At 40.2% G+C, this 21,695-nt stretch overlaps 1 protein-coding gene and 1 long non-coding RNA gene across 3 annotated transcripts in view; one reads left to right on the top strand and one right to left on the bottom strand.

Annotated features, from left to right (window-relative positions):
* LOC146467472 (protein unc-79 homolog) overlaps positions 1-21,695 on the top strand; it is a 44,622-nt gene that overhangs the window by 586 nt on the left and 22,341 nt on the right. For both annotated transcript variants that reach the window (XM_085125759.1, XM_085125760.1), the window contains exons 2-19: positions 860-980; positions 1,423-1,568; positions 2,782-2,952; positions 4,770-5,009; positions 6,307-6,637; positions 7,610-7,807; positions 8,060-8,495; positions 9,475-9,563; positions 11,074-11,197; positions 11,472-11,735; positions 14,226-14,523; positions 15,051-15,343; positions 16,071-16,219; positions 16,949-17,245; positions 18,163-18,470; positions 18,909-19,067; positions 19,584-19,989; positions 20,987-21,209. In XM_085125759.1, coding sequence (XP_084981885.1) covers positions 860-980; positions 1,423-1,568; positions 2,782-2,952; positions 4,770-5,009; positions 6,307-6,637; positions 7,610-7,807; positions 8,060-8,495; positions 9,475-9,563; positions 11,074-11,197; positions 11,472-11,735; positions 14,226-14,523; positions 15,051-15,343; positions 16,071-16,219; positions 16,949-17,245; positions 18,163-18,470; positions 18,909-19,067; positions 19,584-19,989; positions 20,987-21,209 — 4,253 coding nt within the window. The remainder of the gene's footprint in view (positions 1-859; positions 981-1,422; positions 1,569-2,781; positions 2,953-4,769; positions 5,010-6,306; positions 6,638-7,609; positions 7,808-8,059; positions 8,496-9,474; positions 9,564-11,073; positions 11,198-11,471; positions 11,736-14,225; positions 14,524-15,050; positions 15,344-16,070; positions 16,220-16,948; positions 17,246-18,162; positions 18,471-18,908; positions 19,068-19,583; positions 19,990-20,986; positions 21,210-21,695) is intronic.
* On the bottom strand, positions 15,814-16,175 carry LOC146467474 (uncharacterized). The gene is made up of 2 exons (XR_014867711.1): positions 16,046-16,175; positions 15,814-16,005 (listed from the first exon to the last, which is right to left on the bottom strand). It is a non-coding gene; the product is annotated as an uncharacterized LOC146467474 (long non-coding RNA).

Raw genomic sequence — 21,695 nt, 5'->3', positions numbered from 1 at the left:
CAGAATGTAATGAAATTCGAAAATAAATAATGGTAATGACATGCAACATTCTCCCTGATGTTAGCTGTATACAGCTGTTTCGACAAAGGTTCCCAAAAAAAAGCGTCAAAGCATACGTGACAATGCCGAAAGGTAGTCTGGAAAATACCCAATAAATTTCAGTAAAAGCTCAGAATCCATAATGCCTCGAACGTACAGCGAAGACTTGAGATGGTGGGCAATGTGGATTCTGAGCTTTTATTGAAATTTATTGGATATTTTGCAACTACCTTTCGGCATTGTCGCGTACACTTTTACGCTTTTTTTGGATAACCTTTGTCAAAACAGCTGTATATGTATGTGTGACGCCAAAGGGTATGGTTTTTGAGCTGTTTTGGTCTGGAATTGGGTATAGATTTTAACCATGTTGGTCTGAAAGATGGAAAACAGGTATGTATTCCAGAAACCTGGTCTGAAAATGGATAGGCCCTCCAGGGCATCAATCCCTCAGTTTAAGAGTAGATGAAGTAGATGCTTATGTGTGGGCACTTACAAAATTACTGTTAGCTATTAATTTTGCTTCAACCACTGAAAGAGGGTATAAAACTGCATGTCTGTCAATGAGGGCTCAGGGGAACATGGGTTACTCAACAGAGAAACAAAGCATTGACATTGACCACTTAAGGAAACAAATCTCTGAGTAGTAACGTCTTGTTTTTTTACCATAATTTTTGCCATCAACATCAAAGATTATGACTGCCAGGGTTGCTAATTATTTTAATTTACAAAAGTCCATGAATTTTCTTTCACCAAAGCTGTATGTACCCTGTTTCTGTTTTTCAAAGTAATTCTTATTGTTCTAATTTTGATCTGTTAATAGTTAATGCCAAGGTGCATGGCTTGAAGGAGATCTTCAACAGACTTGACAGAAGGACTTATCCATTACCAACAGGAAATGATGTAGCCAACTACCTTAAGTGGTTTCAACAGACTTTGCAAAGGTATTGCTGATTCTGATTTAGTACGGTAACTCGTTTTTGCATGAAGTATTAAAGTAAAGTGGTAATTAGGCAAGCACTGGAGTCCAGTTTCTTTACTCTGTAGTACAGTGCACATGCACAGTATGAAGCAAGTATAATGCTACATAGTCGGATTTGTTGTGCACAACACTTTTCTCTGCCCCCCCTCCCCCCACCCCCTCAAGTGTTTTAATAACAATGACTTGGTACACTTATTTAAAGGGACTATGTCACCCCAGGCCATTGTGCACATTGATGAGAAGTGCTTTGAAATTGTTGGCCCAACTTCTCAAATACTGTCGGAGAGTTCAGGAAACTGTTTTGATCTGTTTGAATTGTGTTCATCTTCAGAAAGTTACATGTAGCTGAATTTTTAGTAATTTTACTAAATTGTAACATTACATTATAATATTTTGTTTATCAGCTTGGTGAAAGAGACCCGTCCAGTGTTGACTGAAGACAGGTGTTCATTTGATCGTCAGCAGTATCCCAGCATGGATTACACTGGACTGTACAAAGCTCTTGGAAAAATTGTTAATGTTGTTCCTGTTGTAGAGATTGGAATTGAAGGTACAAGAAATTTATAAAGAACACTCTTATGTGGGATGAAAACATAATTGAAGGGGTGCCTGGAAAAAAGCCTTAAGTGACTTCTGATAAACTGCTAGATTCACCTTCCAAATTACCTTGTTTTTGCTTGTGAAATAAAAGGAGAATTTGACCTTAAATCAAAAGTCGCTTAAAAGCCTTATTCCTTGCACCCCTTCAATTATAGGTTTTTCCATTCATGATCTGTTCTGAGAAGCAAAGCTTTAACCCCTTTTAGAAAACTGTGAAAGTTTGAGCAATGGATAATATTCAAGGTCAAATATCAAGGCCAGTGTAGACTATTATTTTGTAACAAATCATGCAAAATGCCAACCTCTGAAGATCTGTAATCTTGAGATATTTTCTATTTTGCCAACTCCCTTTCATTAAAAATCAATCCCTCCCCATCCAAAAAATGAAATGAAATAAAGAGATGGATCCTTGCTTTTCTGCAAAATTGGCTCCTTTTCTATTACATGTAGTTTTAAATGTGTAAACTGATGTCTACAACAGATTGGGGGCCATAGCATGAATTTGAGAAAGGGAAATTTTGTGGAATATTGTGGAAAAAATATTCTGCAAAACTAGTTTATTTAAAAAGGAAGATCAAAAAGTCCCTTTTATTAGGAGATTGGGTGATCCATACAGGAATCTGGGAGAGTTGGCATAATTTACGTTACCATGTTTAATTTATGTGTGGTTTAATCAGCCATGCCATTTCTTCTTGCTGCTGTGCTTTAAAACACTGATTACTGCTGGTTTAATATTTATTGTAAATAAACTTGCATGTGTCATCTTGTTTCTCATACTGAACTGGGGGAAAAAGAATGCTTGGTAAACATTGCTATTTTGCATATGTACCTTCATTTTATTTACTAAGGCTTGGTGATTTCTTCCTTTGGAGGTACTCCACTTTTTCTATTCCAACCGGTCAACGGAAATTATCATCCCATTTGCACAAAATTCCATTTCCACTTTGTTATCTTCTTGCACCATTGTTGTACCATCACGTAAATTTTTGATCTACCAATGATTTTGCAAGGTTTAAACAAAATATGGTTTCATAAAAGCCCTAAAGTTTCCATTTGACACAGAAACTTTGCAGAATTTCCAACCTAAGATTTTGGCTGGATGGATAGCACCCCTGTACTTACACAAAATACATATAAAGGCCCGTCTTCTTTTTTTTTGTCAGCATTTGCAGACAGTGTTTTGTCAATTATGGCATCACTAGTTCCCTTCTTGAAAAAGGAGGACCTCTATGGAATGCCGATGGGTTTAGCAATGACGCTGTCCATATGGCCGCAGCAAACTCATAACCAAGTCATAAAACTCCTTGCTGGTTATGTTCTTCCTGTTTTGCTTGGTAAGTGCCATCTTCAGAGACTCAGGGGCAGATAGTTGGGTCAAAAGGAAGTCAATATGGGTATGTTTACAAGAATGAACATTCATTCTTGTGAACTTACCTGTTTTCACTTCCTCCTGATCCAACTATCGCCCCTAGTAGTAGTAGAGTCTTTATTTAGTGAGGGTAATACATAATAGTCCCTAACACTAATCAACTTGTAGCGCTCAAAACTACAATCAATATAAATAGATAAAAGAGAACAAACAAACAACAACAACAAAAACAACAAAAACCATGCACAAATTACTTCATTAAATCAAATTTATTACCTGAATCTCCAAGGATGGGTAAGTACATTAGAAGTATATCTTTTATTCTCTGATGGATGTTCCTTATGTAAATTTGTCAATCCGTGTTCAATATTTCACTGGGGGCTGCTGTCTAATTTGCTATTGAAATCAGTTGCTTTTAGTTTTTTAATTCACCTGTACTGTATGAAATAGTGTAACCTATTATTTTTTCTACCCGCCTTGATGAGCTTTTGCTATATGTGGGTAGTCTTTGCCTGTACTGTATGAAAAAGAACTTTTTGATAAAATGCTGATGATGATGATGATGAGCTTTTGCTATATGTGGGTAGTCTTTGCCTGTACGGTATGAAAGAGAACTTTTTAATAAAATGATGATGATGATGATGATGATGATGAGCTTTCGCTATATGTGGATAGTCTTCATCTGTACTTTATTAAAGAGAACTTTTTAATAAAATGCTGATGATGATGATGATGATGATGAGCTTTCGCTATATGTGGGTAGTCTTAGCCTGTGCGGTATGAAAGAGAACTTTTTAATAAAATGATGATGATGATGATGATGATTAGTTTTCGCTATATGCGGGTAGTCTTCATCTGTACTGTATGAAAGAGAACTTTTTAATAAAAAATTAATGATGATGATGATGATGATGATTGGATGGTCGCATCTTAGGAGGTGTACTTCCGTGTATAACCCATGTGATATCAGTGCATGTTTGTGCTGCGGTGAAGGGTTTGGTTTTCAAGTAGTTTAGTGTGGGATAGGGTATGGAGATGAGACAGGTTTGTTCCAAAATAGGGTATCATTTTACAAGAAGACTCTCAGTGGTGTTAGGAATTTAGTTAAAAGTCATTACTTTTACATTACTGGAGACTGGCATAGTAGGTGAAAATTAAAAGTGTGGATTATCTCATTCTTGATTGGAAATTTTTGTTGCAATAGTCAGTTTGAAAAATCTAGCAGGTAGAGCAGATGTCAAACTGCAGATGTTCAACTTAGTTAATTAGAGAACTGTACATTAATTATGTAGTACTACTTAAACAATGTATTGTTTAGTGCCGCAATCATGTTTAATTTGCAAATTCTAAACTGGCAGATGCAAATGTTTCTCATCTTAGCTACATGTACACAAGTAGCTTTTTGCAGAAGCAAATTTTACATTTTGGAAAGGAACAAAAATAACGTTTTGAATCAAGTTAATTAAAGTAATTATTGCTTCATGGGTGCAAGTTTTTTTTGTATGTTTCCCAGTTAAGACACATTAAACAGAAGAATATTTCCACTAAGTGTCCAGCATTTTCAAACAATTTCCAATATTTCAATCTAAATGGTGGATGAAGAACCACTTTGTGGATGTGCCACTGAAATTCCCATTTTCCTGTTTTTATTATTTAGTAAGTTTAGCCAGCCCCTTAGAATTAATTCCTTTCTGTTTTGTTATTTTGTTTTTTTCTGTTAGTGATGACCTGTTGACAGCATCTTTATCCTCAATTTCAAAACATTTTTTTATTGCATTGCAGGTGTCTTGAAGCCAGATGAGGGCGGACTATGCTATGCATCTCTCTCCTGCCCCGCCCTTATCATGTCAATACTGCAGTACTGCCCTGACTGTAAACAACATGCACAGTTCGTGGAGACACTGATGCGTTATAAAAGCGATGTCTGTCTGGACATACTTGCTGTATTGGCATATGGCCCACAGCCTGTGATCAACTCTGCTGGACAGGTTTTACTTCATTATTACCCACTCAAGGATGTTGGTAAGGCTTGTTTATAATAATCATTAATGCTTATAACTGACAAAGATGGATTAAGAAGCACTTAGAGACCTGGGGTAATTTTAGTCAATTAGATTATGGAACCCAGGAGGTTGTAGCTGTAAAATAAACCACGCCTTCAGGTAAAACATCATATAAAATATTATTATGCATCTTTTGGATTTACTCCACGAAGCACATTGTTTATCTATTAAGTTTGTGATCACTGTTAAATTCATTTGAGAGCCAAGGATGTTTCACATTTTCCATTTCCTTGCATCCTTTTTATTTTCCTGTCTTATTTTCGGTATGTCAAGGCTCAAAAAGCTTTATTGGGCCTTTGCTTGTATATGCACATGTACATGTTACAAAGTAGTTTTCAGTTTACTATTTGGTTAGATTTGGTAATTAATAGAGCCAAATTTCAACTAAATGTCATAAAATCAAAACCAAGGTTTTACTCTGACAAATGGCAACAGACGTGCACAGCACCGAACCAATCACAGCTCAATGTGCATGCCACAGCACCATAGCAAAAGGCGTGTGACCAAGACATGATTGGTTTTAAAAAGTGTTTGGTTTATCAACAGGGTTGATAACTTAACCCTTTCCCGCCCGAGGGAAATGTCGAATTTTTCTAAATCGCTAACTATGAACTGGGAGACCACATATGATATACCATTTAAAAGGTATTTTCTGGGGTGTGCTATAAATCACACCAACAGAGATGGAGGAGGTCATATATTAGAGTGAGAAAAGTCCAAAACGAAAGAAGAAAAACATTGAAAATTTCTTATTCGCTGTACATACTGGGTATCCCCCTAAACTATAGCTTAATGTACAGCTCTCAGTGCATTGCTTGTTGTAAGATATCAGCTGGACCCTTAACGTACAAAGGCAAAACAATCCAAAAGTTTGAGGGGTGGTAGATCAAGTCTCATATAGGAGGGAGGCATGATTTTATGCCTTCAATTTATAGATCTTTCAAAGATATTTTGGTTGTGCAAATTTCACCGAAGTTGACCAAATACTGAGCTCATTATTGCGTCTTGTGTCTTATGGCACTCTTGGGCAGGAAAGGGTTAAGGTAAATAATATTGGCCACTGTAAAGAGATTTGAGTGCTGACATTTTGAGCGTTAGCTCTTCGTCTGTGCAAATCCTCGTGATAAAGGCACAAACTTTTCCAACAAATCATAGCGTGTGGTAGTAAAAGCAAAACCAGAGCAAATACGAAATTACTTTCAATGCTCAATTGACGGCTCCCTTCCTAATTAACATGCTGTAATTGACATTTTAAGGTGGTGCTGATGATTGGCAGTTTGTGTATGAACCATGGCATCCCCCCAACTGTCAAAATATTGACTGTGCAGTGCCACGCAAAAATACCCCAACAAGCATCTGTCTGGATGCCTCATATGCTACAGGGCAGTGTGGATCTTCGCCTCCGGTGTTTATTTGCGAGAAGTGTGCAGAGTTGGCTGTGAATGACATCCCTGAGGAAACCATGCTGGTGAAAATCATTCAGCCAATGGGAAAGATGCGCACCACTTGTGAAACAAAGGAGTGCAAGGGACAAGGGAAGCCCTGTAGTGTGATGTGCTTTTCTTATGAATGCGTCAAAGATAATAGGTACTGCTTCTTGTTTCAATAATGCACTTACATGTAAAGTTTTTCAATAAAAAAAAAAAACCCAAAAAAACAACCAAAAACTGTTCTTTGGCTGAGCTCAAGTAATTGGATTGAGGTAAATTGCCCTAACAGAGTGTTTCAATTAAAACTAGTTTTAATCTGAAAATGTTATGGTATATTTTAAATGTGGTGAATGAATGAGAATGATGTTTTATTCTAGAAAGTGATGCAGGCATACTCAGAAAAAAAGAAATCCTAGTGCTCCTATCAGGAGTCGAACCTAAGACCTTCCGATTACTAGTTCGAATGCTCCACCACTGAACTATAGGAGACTTGTGGGAGCTAAGGCCAGTAAACTAGGTTCATGAGTGGGACAAATATCCTACGTACTTCTAGGATTTGAATGTTTTGAATGTGTGGTATATGAAATAAATGTGATGGTATATTTCAGGCCTGGTGAATGAATGAGAATGATGTATTGGGTTGTTCTAGAATGTGGCACAGGCATACTCGGAAAAAAGAAATCCAAGTACTCCCATCAGGAGTCGAACCTAGGACCTTCTGATTACTAGTTAATCTGTTCTCAAACTTTAAAAGAAATCAAAACTTTTTAAAAACTAATTTTTAGTTTTTAAAATTTTTATGTGATCAAAAATTTTTACTGTTTTTTGATTAGGTTAATTGGAACATGTTCAATGCTGATCGCCCAAGTAACATCCTTAACAGAATATTTTGTACAGCAACAAACTTAAACAGCACAAGCTCCGGCAAGCGAACAGATGAGAAATGAATTGGCACAAACATGTGAGCTGTAAGAACCCAGGGGCCCCTGCAAAGTAGGGTGGCCGCCCCGCATGTCCCAGCCATGCGGGCACCGCTGACCAGCACTTGCCTCGATTTTAACTTTGCCTAAATTACATTTAGCCACATTTAATTTTATAACATGGCCACATTTGTTGCTTTGATTTTCAGACTGAGAGCCTTGACAATGTGCCAAGAATGTCACATACGCTATCACACAGGTGAAGGCGGATACAACCATGTTACACAGAACTTGTTTCCAGACCCCTGGACGCTGGAAGGCCCAGACCAAGCCTACCCTACTGAGGCAGTGATTCGTCTGCTGGGAGAAGCACAGGCCTGTCAGAACACAAGGAATGAAGCTATGGGGTGGGTGACTGTTACATCACTGTGTTGACTATAATGTAGTGTGTGTTTACGTATAATGAGTTTCTCCAGAAAATGTCTGTATTCCTCCCACAAAACATTGTTTGGTTTGGATTCCTCAAGCCTCTGAACATTCCAATTCAGTTGCTAAAGTTATTTTTCTAAGAAACGTTTTCTTTTTTCACCTCTCTCTTCCTTGGAATTTCCAGTGACCAGTGAATTTTCTAGTGAATTTCTGCATTATTTTGTTATCAGACTAGTTCAGGGAAAACTTGAAGATGAAGAAATTGAGGATGACGTAGACAATGACATTAACAACCGACGCATGCTCAGTAGATTTGGTGTCTGGCTTCTGGTTGGAGTCTGTAATGAGCCCGCAAGGTGCGAGTCAACAGAAAGGCTGGGTCGATTGGTTTCCATGACACTATCTTGGATAGAGACAGTCTCAACATTGAGAAGAGACTACGTGGGTGAGTTGCTGAAGCGCCTTACTAGTCAGTACGTCTGCCGCTGGCTGATGCAGGTTCGAGACAGCAAGTTAGATGTGCTCTGCGCATGTCTGTCACCTAATCCTCCGGGTTATGTGAAGGTTGGAGGATGCTGGGATACCATGTCAAGTAAAGTGCGTCAGCACATGGAAGGGCTCCACCGTCTGTGCTGTTTGGTTCCTCATAACCTTGTCACACCTGAGGTAAGAGCGTGCACTAATCGTCAACTCTTTTGCTGTGGAAAATATCATTGTAAAAAAGTAGAGCTGGTTAAGTTTCTCCTCCATAGATTACACTTTTAGAATAAAAACCATGCTAAAAAATTTCGTGCATTACAAGTCATGTATATGTTTTTCCATAGCCTACTCCTCACGCGACAAAAATAGAAGATAAATACGGTGTTTCAATTCACTACGTCTGAACTCCAATCCTTTACTATAACTTCAAGGTTTCAGTTGCTACTCTGAAAGTAAACCCTTTAATTTCCAGAAAATAAGCCCCAGGGCCCGGTTGTACAACGGATCTTAAGATAAGTTTTCTGTTATCGTTCCCTGTGTTACGGAGAATTTTCTCGCGCCCTATTCTTGTGCCCTAAGTATCCTCACTAACCGCCTTCAGCCTCGTGATCTAATATAACGCTCAAGAAAACCCTTCGGAGCGCAGAGAATCAAAGAATGGTCGCAGAAAACTACCACTTGTTTTAAGATCCTTTATGCAACCCGGTTCTAGGCCCTGAAAAACTCCTTTGAACGAATAGAGTGGTTTTCATTTGAGTGTCGAAAGCAAGTTTGGTTTTGCTTTGCTATGCTCTGTGATTGGTTAGCAAAACTCGCGCCAAATTCTCAACCAATGAGAAGCAAAACCAGAACCAATCGTGCCTCGCCCGCACGCGTTTTCCCGCACTTAGCGTCTATTTCATGTATTGCTCAGAATTCTTATTGGTTTATTGCGTTGTTTTTCACCTGTTGTGGTTGGTCAGCTTAGCAATTGCTTGATTTTGGTTTTACGGCACTGAACTTATTTTCGGAATTTTACAGGCTTTGGTAAAGCAGAAATAGATTTATCATGTATACACAACTACGTGTACATAATGTAGAGGGCCAGTTCCACTGCGCTTCATTCTTGAAAAGCATCTGTTGCTTCTTTAGTTTTCATTTCAAAAATCGTTTGAACTTTTCTTAGGTTTGGGATGTCATTATGCCTCAGTGGATGGAAGCGATCAAGGCAGATGTACCTCCAGATGACTTAGGGAGATTCAAAGTCTTGTTAACGTAAGTTAGTACATAATAAAGTTTTTAAAGGAAACCTCCACTCTTGAAATAAATTAACGTTAAATTGTTGAAAATACAATCTTATTTCAAATTTCATTGGAAAACATGGAAATAATATTTTTGTGTCGGACAAAACAGAATTTGATTTGATTGAATTTAAATTTCCCGGGCGCTGCCATCTTGGATTTCATGACGTAATACGGTTGCTCAATTGTTTCACACAAAAGAACTTCTGCTTACTGACAATAGCGGCAACCGTAGATCTTATTTTTAGCACAATTGAATGTCACTTCTACTTTCTAAACTAAAATGTAGAATTTAGACACTATTTCCGACAATTTACCGTCAATTTGTTGTCGGAGTAGAGGTTCCCTTTAAAAAGATGGAACAACATGACGCAAGTATCATGTCCTTAGCCGTGCAAGTCAAAGGTGTGGTGTTGTCTGTTAAGGGATTGGGGATGAACGAAGGACCACATGGTCTAGTGAACACAACATGGCGTAGTCGCAAGGATAAATACCGTTTCAATTTCTTGGTTTTTTTTTTCCTCGCCGTCTGCCTACCCTGAATGGTTTGATATAATCTGCCTTCATCAATTGTGTCAAATTTGAAGTCATCGTATAAAATTCACAATTTAAGCCCCCAAAATAAGTGTTCCCCCTCCACATTAAATCTCAGACACAAACATTCTTCCATTAAGGACGGTGTCCCTTTTGCTACTGCGCATACGTTCTGCGCATCTGGAGATGGTCTGAGAAAGTCCAGTTTAAAACAGAGATATTTTTGCGCGGCTTATAAGTTCGCGGGAAACGCAGATCTTGGCAAGGTTTATTGGGATCCGAAAAGAAAATTAGGGGTAACTACGCTTTTTTCAGAGATAATTAAGCTTCAATTTGGAGGGAAAATGCCATACATTGCTTTGTATTTAAGCGCTTTTTAGAGTTATTGTTGCTCAATTATCTCAAAAAAATATCCGAGGTTACCCCCAATTATCTTTTTGGATTCCAACAGCCCTTACTAAGATCTGCTTTTCCCGCCTAACCAAAAGCTTCGAAAAAGAACTTCTGTATTAGTAGGCACCGTCCTTAACATTACTCTCCCAGATATATATGTATAAGCCCACAGGCTGTTACAGTTGGTTGTTTAGACTGTTAGCGTCGAGTTTTAAGCTGCTTTAAGTCAAACCTAGCCCATCTGATTAGACGCGTGAAATTTCGTGACTTTTGAGGCGTGAAATGGCAATAATAAGAACCCATCTCCCACGAAAGCAAACCCTTAACAAAAACAAGTCTTGAAAAAAGTCCTGTGAATGAACATAAGTCGAGAGCTTTCGTTCTCTCACCAAAAATTATTTTGTGTCAGGTGTTTATACAGTGTCCATGCGCTTTGCCTTGTTTAAATGTAGAATTGTTTCTTTTTTGCTGTACATAAAGGGTGAAGATTTTGCACACTGTAGTATGGTACATGTACGTGCATAGGTGAGCTGACTTTAAACAATCGTGTTCTGCAGGAAACTCTTCGATCCGTTGCTGTCTCCTCTCAAACTTAAATCAGACACAACATTGAGCTTCATAAGGAAATCACTGGGGTCTCCTGTGCCTCGTCATCAGGTTGAGGCGCTCACTTGGCTGCAGGTAATAAATTGTTTTCAAATCTATGACCATCTTGACTGTTCACTGATAAGCCCTGACAAGCGTGTGATGCTCATGCGCAAGAATTGATGCCTTGGACAATACGCGGTATTCTCCTTCAATTGTATCAGAAAAAGACGACCATTGTTCATCGTGACCATTTGCAGTCAACTCCAAATTTCTTCTTTGTTTCCCGTATTCTTAACAGTTTACGTTCGCGTCTGAGCTTAACACCTTTCTACTGATGCAAACTCTAATAAATTTTTCTAAATTACAGATTCTTTCTCAGCTGGATATCATCATTCCCCTTGATATGCTTCTCAGCATGTTTATCAAGGTCGTTCAAAACTCGTCTGAATTCTCCGAAGGAGTCGCCACGATGTTCCCTTTTCCGATGTTTACGATACAGTCACCGCTGACCACAACTTCAGACGGCCCGGTGGTCGGAACACCGGTCAGCAGTGTGGTATCTGCAGACTTGGGAGAGTTGAGTTCAAATCTGTCTTGCTTCATTATGGAACTTGATTTGCTTGTGAAACAGGTAACAGACTAAGCGTTAGTTGTGATAATATTATTCAATGTTTGCGCTAAAGTACAACACATGAAAGTACTACTTAGACGCTTTCATCTGAACGATCATACTATATACAGTGTAATAAACAGTACCACAGTAGAGTAATGCCTTGTAGTTTTCATATGTATGGCCATTGCACTTAGGATTTCATCCTCAGACTCAAAAGTTAGAACCACCTTGTACCGCATAATAAACAGCATCACCGGAAAGTGCTGCTCAGTAGCTTATTTGAATGGTCACACTTTAGGATTTTATCCACAGGGTCATAAGTTAGAACCACCTTGTACAACATAATAAACAGCACCATCAGGAAAGTACTGCTCAGTAGCTTTCATTTGAATGGTCACACTTTAGGATTTTATCCACAGGGTCATAAGTTAGAACCACCTTGTACAACATAATAAACAGCACCATCAGGAAAGTGCTGCTCAGTAGCTTTCATTTGAATGGTCACACTTTAGGATTTTATCCACAGGGTCATGAGTTAGAACCACCTTGTACAGCATAATAAACAACACCATAGGAAAGTATTGCTCAGAAGCTTTTTATTTCAATGGTCACACTTGAGGATTTCATCCTCAGACTCTTGAAAACGTTAGAACCACCTTGTACAGCATGACAATCAGCAACACAGGGAAGTACTATCAGATAGGACTGATAAAAATAAATATCAAAAAGTGTCAAAAATGGTTTTGAAAAAAAAAAAAAAAAACGTTTTGGTTGTATATCATATATACCCGAAACGCCTGTGGGTTTTTTCAAAACCATTTTTGACACTTTTTGATATTTATTTTTATATCAATCCTATCCGATAACATTTCCAAGCATTTCCAAGGAACTTTCTTTCACCGTTCATTACAGGGAAGCACTGCTCACTTTCGAATTTCACTCATAAACGTAAAAGTTAGAACCACGCGGAATAAGACAGATTTCATCCACAGATTTAGAAGTTAGAATAAAAAGTACAACAGGAAGCACCATTTTCGTTTGATTCTTCGCACATTAGGATTTCATCCACAGACTCAAAATTTAGAAGCATTTTTCACAGCGTTAAAAACTAGCGTTGGTATAAATTCCCTTCATCTCTTGTCAGGTTTCTTTGAACACTTGCAGGTGTTCTGAGGCAAACTTTCTTGCCGAAGAGCACGTTAACCATTGATTGTAACAATCGACTATAGTTCCTACACATAAGCTATACAGCCCAAAAACAGTAAGAAAAAAACTGAACAGGACTGCTAGGAAAAATCTTGTCAAGTTATAAAGTTGTCTGGACCTTGAACTGAGGACGGTGACATGAGAACTGAAGGTCGGGTTCACACTGTTCCGCACGCTCTCCTGTTTCTCTCTGTTCCTCTCGTGTCACAATATAAAGGAATTCTGCTTCACTCTCAAGGGTAATTTAACTATGTATATTTTAATATAAAAGTGACAGTTCCTTACGATCGTCCATAGTTGCCATGGCACCAAGCACACACTATTATTGGTATTTCCATTTATAATATATTATAGCGGTGGTTAGCTCGAAAGCTAAGCTCCTCTGACCACCGTACACTTCTACCAAAGCCACTAACTTCTTTCTTTTCTCCTTTTATTTGTTATTTTATTCCTATGCTCCAATATACAATGTAAATACTTTATCCAAGTGTAAACAAGAAGCTGTTTCCAGCTTATACTCGGGCCATATTTGACTGTAGGTGCAGTCAGCCTACAATCTTTTAACAATGATAACCTCCAGCATCGCCAATTCCCCCAAATAGATAGCCTCAGCGAGCAAGCTCTCTTGGGGGTGGATCCTCTTTCCCCCTCCCGCCCCCCACCCCCAAGAGAGCTTTCTTGAAGGCTACCAAATAGATGGATACAGAGATATAGTGAGGTAATAAGAAACCACCAGATAGAATTGCATTTCTTGCAGTCAAAATGAAGTGCAGGGGAAAACGATATTTGTCATACGAATGCTTTTTATAATCCCCGGGCTTTAATCCTTACGTTTTCACCTTTCGTTTAGAGACAGAAACCATTTGTACGGTCCTAATATGTATGTGACGCCGGGTCAATGACAAATCGTAATTTTCGGTATGATCTATGACCAGTTTATGTTGGGGTTGTTCATGCCTCGCATGCCTCGCATGTTTTGTTCATGCTTTGCACGTCTGGCTCGCATATTGTAAACTCACGGCCCGAAAACAAAGAACGCTACCGAGAATTTAAAGAATTTGATAACACGACAGAAAACGTAACTCGTACCAGCCGAGTACAAAAAACGAGACCGAGAACAATAACTCGTGGCCCGAAGTCTTATCTCTCGGCCCATCGCCACCCCAAAAAGAAAAAATAATTTGATAATGCTACCGAAACCTTAACTCGGTCCGCCTTACGGCCCGAGTAATAAACTGAAACTTGAATCTTGAAACTTCATGTCGCGTTGTCTTAGCTATATCAGTTTCTTATCCATTTCAGGTAAACGTTCAGTTTACTCGTGAAAGACACATCCCTAATAGCACCGAAAGAGAGGACATTAAGAAGCTCTTCAAGTGCATGCTTGATATATCTTGGGCTGGTAAACATGGCGATCACTCCACACTTTGTGAGATGTGTAACATGACGAGCATCTGGTTCAAGTTGGCTCACATGTTACTGGAGAATGTTTTTCCAGAGGGCGACACGTTGGCTAGAGATGATACTCTTGGCTCAGTGGCGACTGCAAGGCTCTCTAGAACCAGTTCAGGCGGTAAAGCCGTGTCCAACAGAAGCCTGTGTAAGTCTGCAAGAGCTAAGATCTTTCACTTGTCAGAGAGATGAATATCTTTTCCATTTGCGAATTCGAGAGCTCATATGCCCGGTCCAACATTCTCATAATGATATTTATGTATGTCGGTATACTTATCAAAATAAACAGCATTTTTCAGTTAACTTGTTAGTATATAAAGGTATATAAATTTAAATGTCAATGATTGTTCGGTATTGCAGCTTGCAAAACAAACTTTAACGGGAGGGGGGAGGGGAGGGTGGACGCTCAAAGAAGTGACAGTTAAGTAGCTTGACAAGCTTGACGTCAAACAATTTTGTTTATTTGTTATTGCATATCCAACTCTTTTTTGTTTCTATCTGCCTTTTCCCTTTTGCAGTTTTCCGCCTATTTTTGTTGTATCTCGAGTATTTTACTGATACAGTTCTGACAAAGATCCTGCGCTCTTTTGTTTGGCTTGTCTTGAAGGTTTTGAATGCAATAGTTCTTTAGAACCTTAATCTCAATTTACAAACCGACATCCCTTCTCATTTCAGCCTCAAACAAAAGTCAAGTCGACACAATCGACGAAGAGGTCTTCAAAGAAACCCAACAAGAAGTTTCCTCTGACGTCACTGATAGTTGCCATGGCGACAACGATCCCGAGCCTGAGAATGCGCCCAGTGATCCCGATGCGCCCTCTGAACTTAATGAGAATATCATCTCCTTCGCGGCCATGCGCAGTATGTCGGGGAGTATTGGGTCGTGGAGGAGTGGTACGGGTAGCGTTAGTTGGAGCGTGGTGTGTGATAACTTCCCTCAGTTGCACTTGCTTGTTGGATTTCTGAAGGTAACGGCGATGGTGTTGCATCATGTATGGCGTAGATTTAGTATGCGTGCGTTCAAACTCTGTTTTAAAATTAATATTAGTGGTCTTGTGGGGCAGAAAGGCGGGCAGAGATATGTGGAAAAGAACTTCAGTATTTAGGAGAAACGTGCATATTTGCAGTTGGTTATTTTAATGAGTCAGTTTATTTTTTATTTCAATTTTTGTTTTTCGCGTGAGAGTTTGTGGCCCCCTGATCGTAGTAAAGTAGTATACTGTGGTTAATAGTCCATTAGAGCGAGTACCATTTTAATACCAACATTAATAGCATAAATTTCCCCAACTGTCGCATACAAGCAAACTCGCATTTACTGAATGTTTGTTTCCTGGAATTGGACGAAACTTAAGTTTAATCTAAACTTCATCCAGTTCCATAAACCAAACATTTAATGAAAACTCATCCACCATACATCCACTCATCTGACGCTAGAGTGTTCAGAGTTAACGTTCATTTCAACAGGGTGCCCTTGTGTGTTCAGAGTTAAGGTTCATATCGACAGGGTGCTCTCATGTGTTCAGAGTTAAGGGTCATATTGACAGGGTGCCCTCATGTGTTCAGAGTTAAGGTCCATATCGACAGGATGCCCTCGTGTGTTCCGGGTTACGGGTCATATCGACGGGGTGCCCTCATGTCTTTAGAGTGAAGGTCCATATCGACAGGATGACCTCGTGCGTTTTGTTCCTCCTCTAGGAGCTCCCTCGCCAAGAGGACCACAATGTACAGCTGAGTATCCTGAGCTGCTTAAAGGTGTTGGTTCTTCGTGGTGATTATCTGCGCATTGCCATGGATGCAGACGCGGATTTCTTGGCTTATCTGCAGGAGATTTTCTTTATTCCTAAGTAAGAATTTTTCACAGTGTGATATGTCAAAAAACACACCAAAAGTGACCAACTTTTGGTTCTTCCCGCCTCTTATTGAATATGGTTTCTTGTGGAGGGTCATTACTTGGTGGAGCAGGGATAGCGCCGTGGTTAGAGCACTCGCCTCTCACCAATGTATCCCAACCAACAATTTGGGAACATTAAATACCTAATCGTACCTTTTTGGTACGCTTCGGCGGCATATCAGGCTCGTTTGGTCTCGCCATGGGTATTTCAGCTAAATACAAACAAACCATGGCTCGAGCAAACTCGCCTGTTGCCGCCGAAGCGAACAAAAAAAGTACGACTAGGTAAGGTGACAACCTGCTTATTTTCCAAGTCAAACTCAAGGAAGTCAGCATTAAACTAGGCAGTTTCCTTGGTAGTCTTTGTTATTCGATTGTTATGTTTTTCAGTCTCATTAGATACGAGTGTCAAACGTGACCAATGTGATTTTTAGTCTCAAGTTTCTAATGGTAGTTTTCGCGCCAAATTAATAGACTAATAACGCCATTTTAATTTTAGATTTCGATAACAGATAGCTTTTATATACATTATTAGTAGTTGTTCGTTGTTGTCGAGTTATAGATGGAAAGGTGACAAAGCGAGTCTTAAGGATTTGTTTTTCCCCGTACGAAATTGGTTTTAGCATCATTATTCTTGGAGTTATTTATTTACGCTTCAACACCGTTTTCTTTGTCCTTTCAGTATCTGGGATCTTCTGCAAGCCGAGCACTCGGAGATGTCTAAGTTGTGTGTCCAGATTCTTCTTCACTGCGTCTGCCTTCCCTATGGCGCCGAGAAGCTTTGCGATGAGGTAGAAAACGCCTTCTCAGACGACGATTGGAGAGAACGATCATCTGCTGTGGAAAAAATCACCGTCATTGCCCGGTTTCTGGAAAAAGAACACATAAAATCAAACAACATTGTCATGTCAGCCTTGGCGCACTGTTTTACGTACTTAGTCGGGGCAGTAGAAGATGTTTGCACGCCCGTTCACCTGAGGTATTTGCCTTAAATTCATTTGAAAAGCGGAGCGAGTTAGGTATCTAAGTATGCGTGTTTGTTTTTTGGGCGTTCATCTTTTGGAATGTGTCCAAAACACCACCAGTCTGAACCATCCTTTTTCTTTGCGCTCTGTTTTTGTCCATTTTAAAGTACAAGCCTTTCACCATGGCGAAATCCTTCGACTTTTATTTGAAATTAAACCGGCATACAAAATCCCAAAAACAAATCGTTTGAAAGTGGGTTCACCCGAGGGGTCATGTTACAGGGACGTATAACAATGACGTAACGATGGCGCTAAGTCCACAACATGTATCTACGTTAAGCTGTGTCATATAGCAGGAACATAGAGTAGAGAAGAAATCGCAACGTTTACACACAAGAAAATGTAGCGTGGTGATTTGCCAGCGATATGTTAAAGTGACAGTCTACCTCTAGTGGACATGGCTTTAAACTCAAGCGACATGAATTTTGCAGGTTTTTTTTCCGGTGCATACATTAGAGGGATTTTAATTGAGTGCCGTAAAACCAAAACCATAGTAATTTCTCTGTCCAATCACAACAGACGAAAACAGCACAATGGACCAATAAGAACTCAAGTAACCGCGCCAAGCGCGGGAAAACGCGTGCGACCAGGTCACGATTGGTTTGAGTTTTGCTTCCCATTGGTTGAGAAAATGGTGCGAGTTTTACTAACCAATCACAGAGCGAAGCAAAGCAAAACCGAAGCAAAGGCAAAAAAACCTGTCGACACAATTGGATACCGTTCTATATCACACGAATTATGCGAAAGCGAAGTAGATATGGATTTTGTTTTATCTCTGACCGACTATTTCGCCCTTGCACTGTCTTCTACGATCTACACATTTATTTTTTTAAATCGTTTGTAATAATTATGCTTTCTCTGTGTACTTCAGAGCTGTCTCTATGTTAGACACCATCAGAGCGTCCTCCCTCAAGATCCTTTACAAGTGTATCGAGCACCAGTATGATGCAGTACCCAAGGACAGGCTCCTGCTAATCCACACCTGCCGGATATTGCACCGAATTCTCCCCCACCATACCCCCCTGTGTGGGAAGTTTTTCATCAGGCGCTTCAAACATTTGCTGATAGAAAACGCAGACTTCGTGTCGCTTGCAAGTCCCAAGGGACGCAGCGCTTCCGGTGCAGCGGCCAGCAGTGAGGCGTCCATAGATGGAGGAAGTGAAACTGGACGAAAAATCAGTATGTTTTTCTTTTTCCTTTTTAGTATTGTACTTGTTCAAAAGTAATACCGCATGCGAAGAAAAAAAGCAATAAACAGTAAGCTCTACTGCATGCAACGCAGGTCTTCTTTGCATGGTGACAACTTAGGATCTCTATGGAGTTCAACCCATAGGTTGTAGTCCTAGTTTAGGTATTGCGAGAATGTTGCCGTCCCGAAGATCGTAGCTAACGGAGCGAAATACATGTAACTGGCGCCAAGCGCGGGAAAACGCGTGCGGCCAAAACACGACTAATTTGGGTTTGGATTCTCATTGGTTGAGAAAGTGGCGCAAGTTTTGTCAGCCAATCACAGTCCGTAGTAATGCACAGCCAAAGCAAACGCGAAAACCGCTCTTAACAATGAAGAAATAACTGTCTCAAGATAACTGTTCTCTTTGTGTCTCGTTGTTTATCCAGCACAGGTTTTGCGTTCTGAACCCACCACCAGATCCCTCATGGCTCGTACAAGCCTCGGACAGCAACGTAAAACGTCTTCGTCATTCCGTTGTGGCTACGCATTTCGTTTCCCTGGTGAAAAAGTCACGTACAACCGACAAGTGTCTTCCAGCTCAGAAGGTAGAGTTTGTCATGTTTTTACCTCACGTACATATGTGCAGCTTTATTTTGAAAACGCTGACCACCAACAATTGTCAGCGCGTTTCCATGTGAGGCGTTTCTAATGAAGAGGTGATGATGATGATGGTGATGATGATGGTGCGATGATTATAATGATGATGATGACGGTGGTGGTAACGATTGTTATGATGATGAAACATTTTTAAATAGCAAGTTGATATGCAAAATTGCAAAATATCACGCTGCGTTATATGGTAGTAAAAAGGACAAGTTTGAGAGTCTTGTCCGTAAATTAAAAAAATGTAGACATTTTTATGAAGACCGAAAATTTTGCTTGTCTCCATACAAACGTCTATAAAATTCTCAGACATACGAAACCATATCTTCGCTTTTTTGATAGACAAACTCTCAAACTCGGCCTTTTCACTAATTTTAAGGTCCTCTTTGTTGTCAATGGGTTTACGTACCCGGTCTATTGCCTGTCATTTCTGACCAGTGTAAATTGCTTTCTTTCAGGCAAAACGTCAGCTAGCGGTAGCCGTCAGCGCCGTACGGGCGGTTTCACAAACCAGACAGGCTCCATTGACATCGCAGATCGCATGTTCCTGGGCGGACGCATCCAGTCCAACCTACCAACTGTCCACGAGGAAGAGAACGAGACCCAACGCCAGTCTGTTGCCTCCACGGATTCCTCCTTCAGCCAGGTGCTGAGCGGGGGTCAAGAGGGAAGTAGCCTGGAGGCTGAAGCCACGCATCAGCTGGTCACCTTGGTCATGGACTTCCTGAGTTACCCTGGAGCGGAGAACTCGAGTTTTGTGAAGACGGAGAGTTATGAAGTGGTACAAATGAGCCATTACCTTGGTGTGCTGATGGGGTATGATATCAAGGTTGGAGAATTTACCGGCAATCCGCGTAGACTAAGGTATGGTGCTCGTCTTATGTATTTTCACGACTGAAAGCTTTTACATTGATATGTACCATTTCACTTGGAACCATGCAGCCATTTGAGGCCCGTTCCAGACTCATTCTTGTGCCGAACCTTAGGGTGCGTTCGATTGACCCTATTCTGAAATAGGAGTACAGACAACGATGACAAGAAATCCCTCAAAAAAGGTTTTAGGAGTTACTGGAGTACGAGAGGGCTCTTAAATTCTCATGTGTCAGCCATGGTTTGCATAATTGGCCTCCCAAATTTCTTCAAAAGAGAAATCTAACAGCTATTCCGCTTATTCTTATTCCGGAATAAGGTCGATCGAACGGACCTTTTCATGTAAGTTTGACTATGGAGCGACTTGGGGAGTGACAACTGCTTCAGGTGGCGTACTTTCTGCCGCATCTGATTCGCCAAACCTTGTAGGAAAGAAGTAGTCAAGCCTCATCGAGCTGTTAATTCTAAATCTCGTTTCCGCACGAGGATAAAAATAGCAGGTTAAACATATTTATGCCAAAGCATTCTCCTCGTAATGAAGTACAAAGCCTAGCCAAAAGGCGAGATTCGTTAGGATTAAGCGATGGTCACGTTTGGCCTTATTTCATGGTTAAAACTTCATGCGTGACTTGTCATGTGATGAGACTTTGAACCAATCACATTCGCCGTAATAAAATGAGTGATTAAATCCATTAGGTTCGCTCCAGTGTGACATTATGCAGCAGCCCCTGTTGAACTTAACTATGTTTGCCGCACCAACGGATTCAGACGCCGCTCTCCTGCCGGACTTTTAAATTAGCCTTCTTCTTTCTGAGCTTTCATTGGAACGAAAAAATGAGAAATGTAGTTAGCTTTTCTGTCGTTATTTCAGTCTGGGTTATATACGATGTACCGTCCCACTTCGCCTTAGGGACCAAAAGAAGCACAAATTTGCCGATTTTCTCTTCCTCTACGCAGATGCTTGGCTCATAATAAATTCCTTTGTTTACAGGTTGTTCCCAGTCTTCCATGCGTACATGGCCGGGATCGTGCAAGTCCTGGATCAGAATCAAGAGTGGGGCAGCGAGTTGCTCAACCTCACACTACAATTGCTGTTATTCTGCGCGGCTCCCAAGCCACAGAAACGAACCCAGACCCCCGCGTTCTCTCTGGTGAGGATACCACCGCATCTGAGACAGACCTGGCTGATGGCCTGCCTTATAATACTGTACAAGGTAAATGGAACAATTTTTCCATCCTTTTAGTACTGTCACTCATGTTATTCGATTAAAAATACACGGCGAAAATTTTGGGACGACCTGCACCGGTTTCAACGACTTTCTAGTTACATGGTTGGTCGAGAGAACAAAAGAATGCTCCTAGCCTTAAAAAAACAACGCAGCTGCAGGTTATTAGAGTCTAGAAAAAATAGAGCTTTTAAAACGTGCAGGTCTACTGAAAGGGGAGGGGGAGGGGAAGGGGGAGGGGATGGGGGGGGGGAGAGCGAGAGGAGGGGGAGGGAAAGGGGGGGGGAGCCTCAGGCTGTTGGAATTTGAGAGAGGTGTAGGTAAAATTCAAAGTGTGGTAACCTAAAATGAATGAAGGACTCAGAGGCCCAAGGTTCTGTCATATGAAGGGTAACCAATTTTTATTCCTTTTCCTTTATTCTTTTGGTTTCTGTCTGTTTTGGTTTTTCCGGGGCCATCCTAGTAAAATAGAAT

This window comes from Pavona decussata, unplaced genomic scaffold, assembly GCF_977016875.1.
Source record: "Pavona decussata unplaced genomic scaffold, jaPavDecu1.1 SCAFFOLD_135, whole genome shotgun sequence".
In the NCBI taxonomy this organism is placed as follows: Eukaryota; Metazoa; Cnidaria; class Anthozoa; order Scleractinia; family Agariciidae; genus Pavona; species Pavona decussata.
This window is presented reverse-complemented; position numbering and strand designations above follow the sequence as displayed.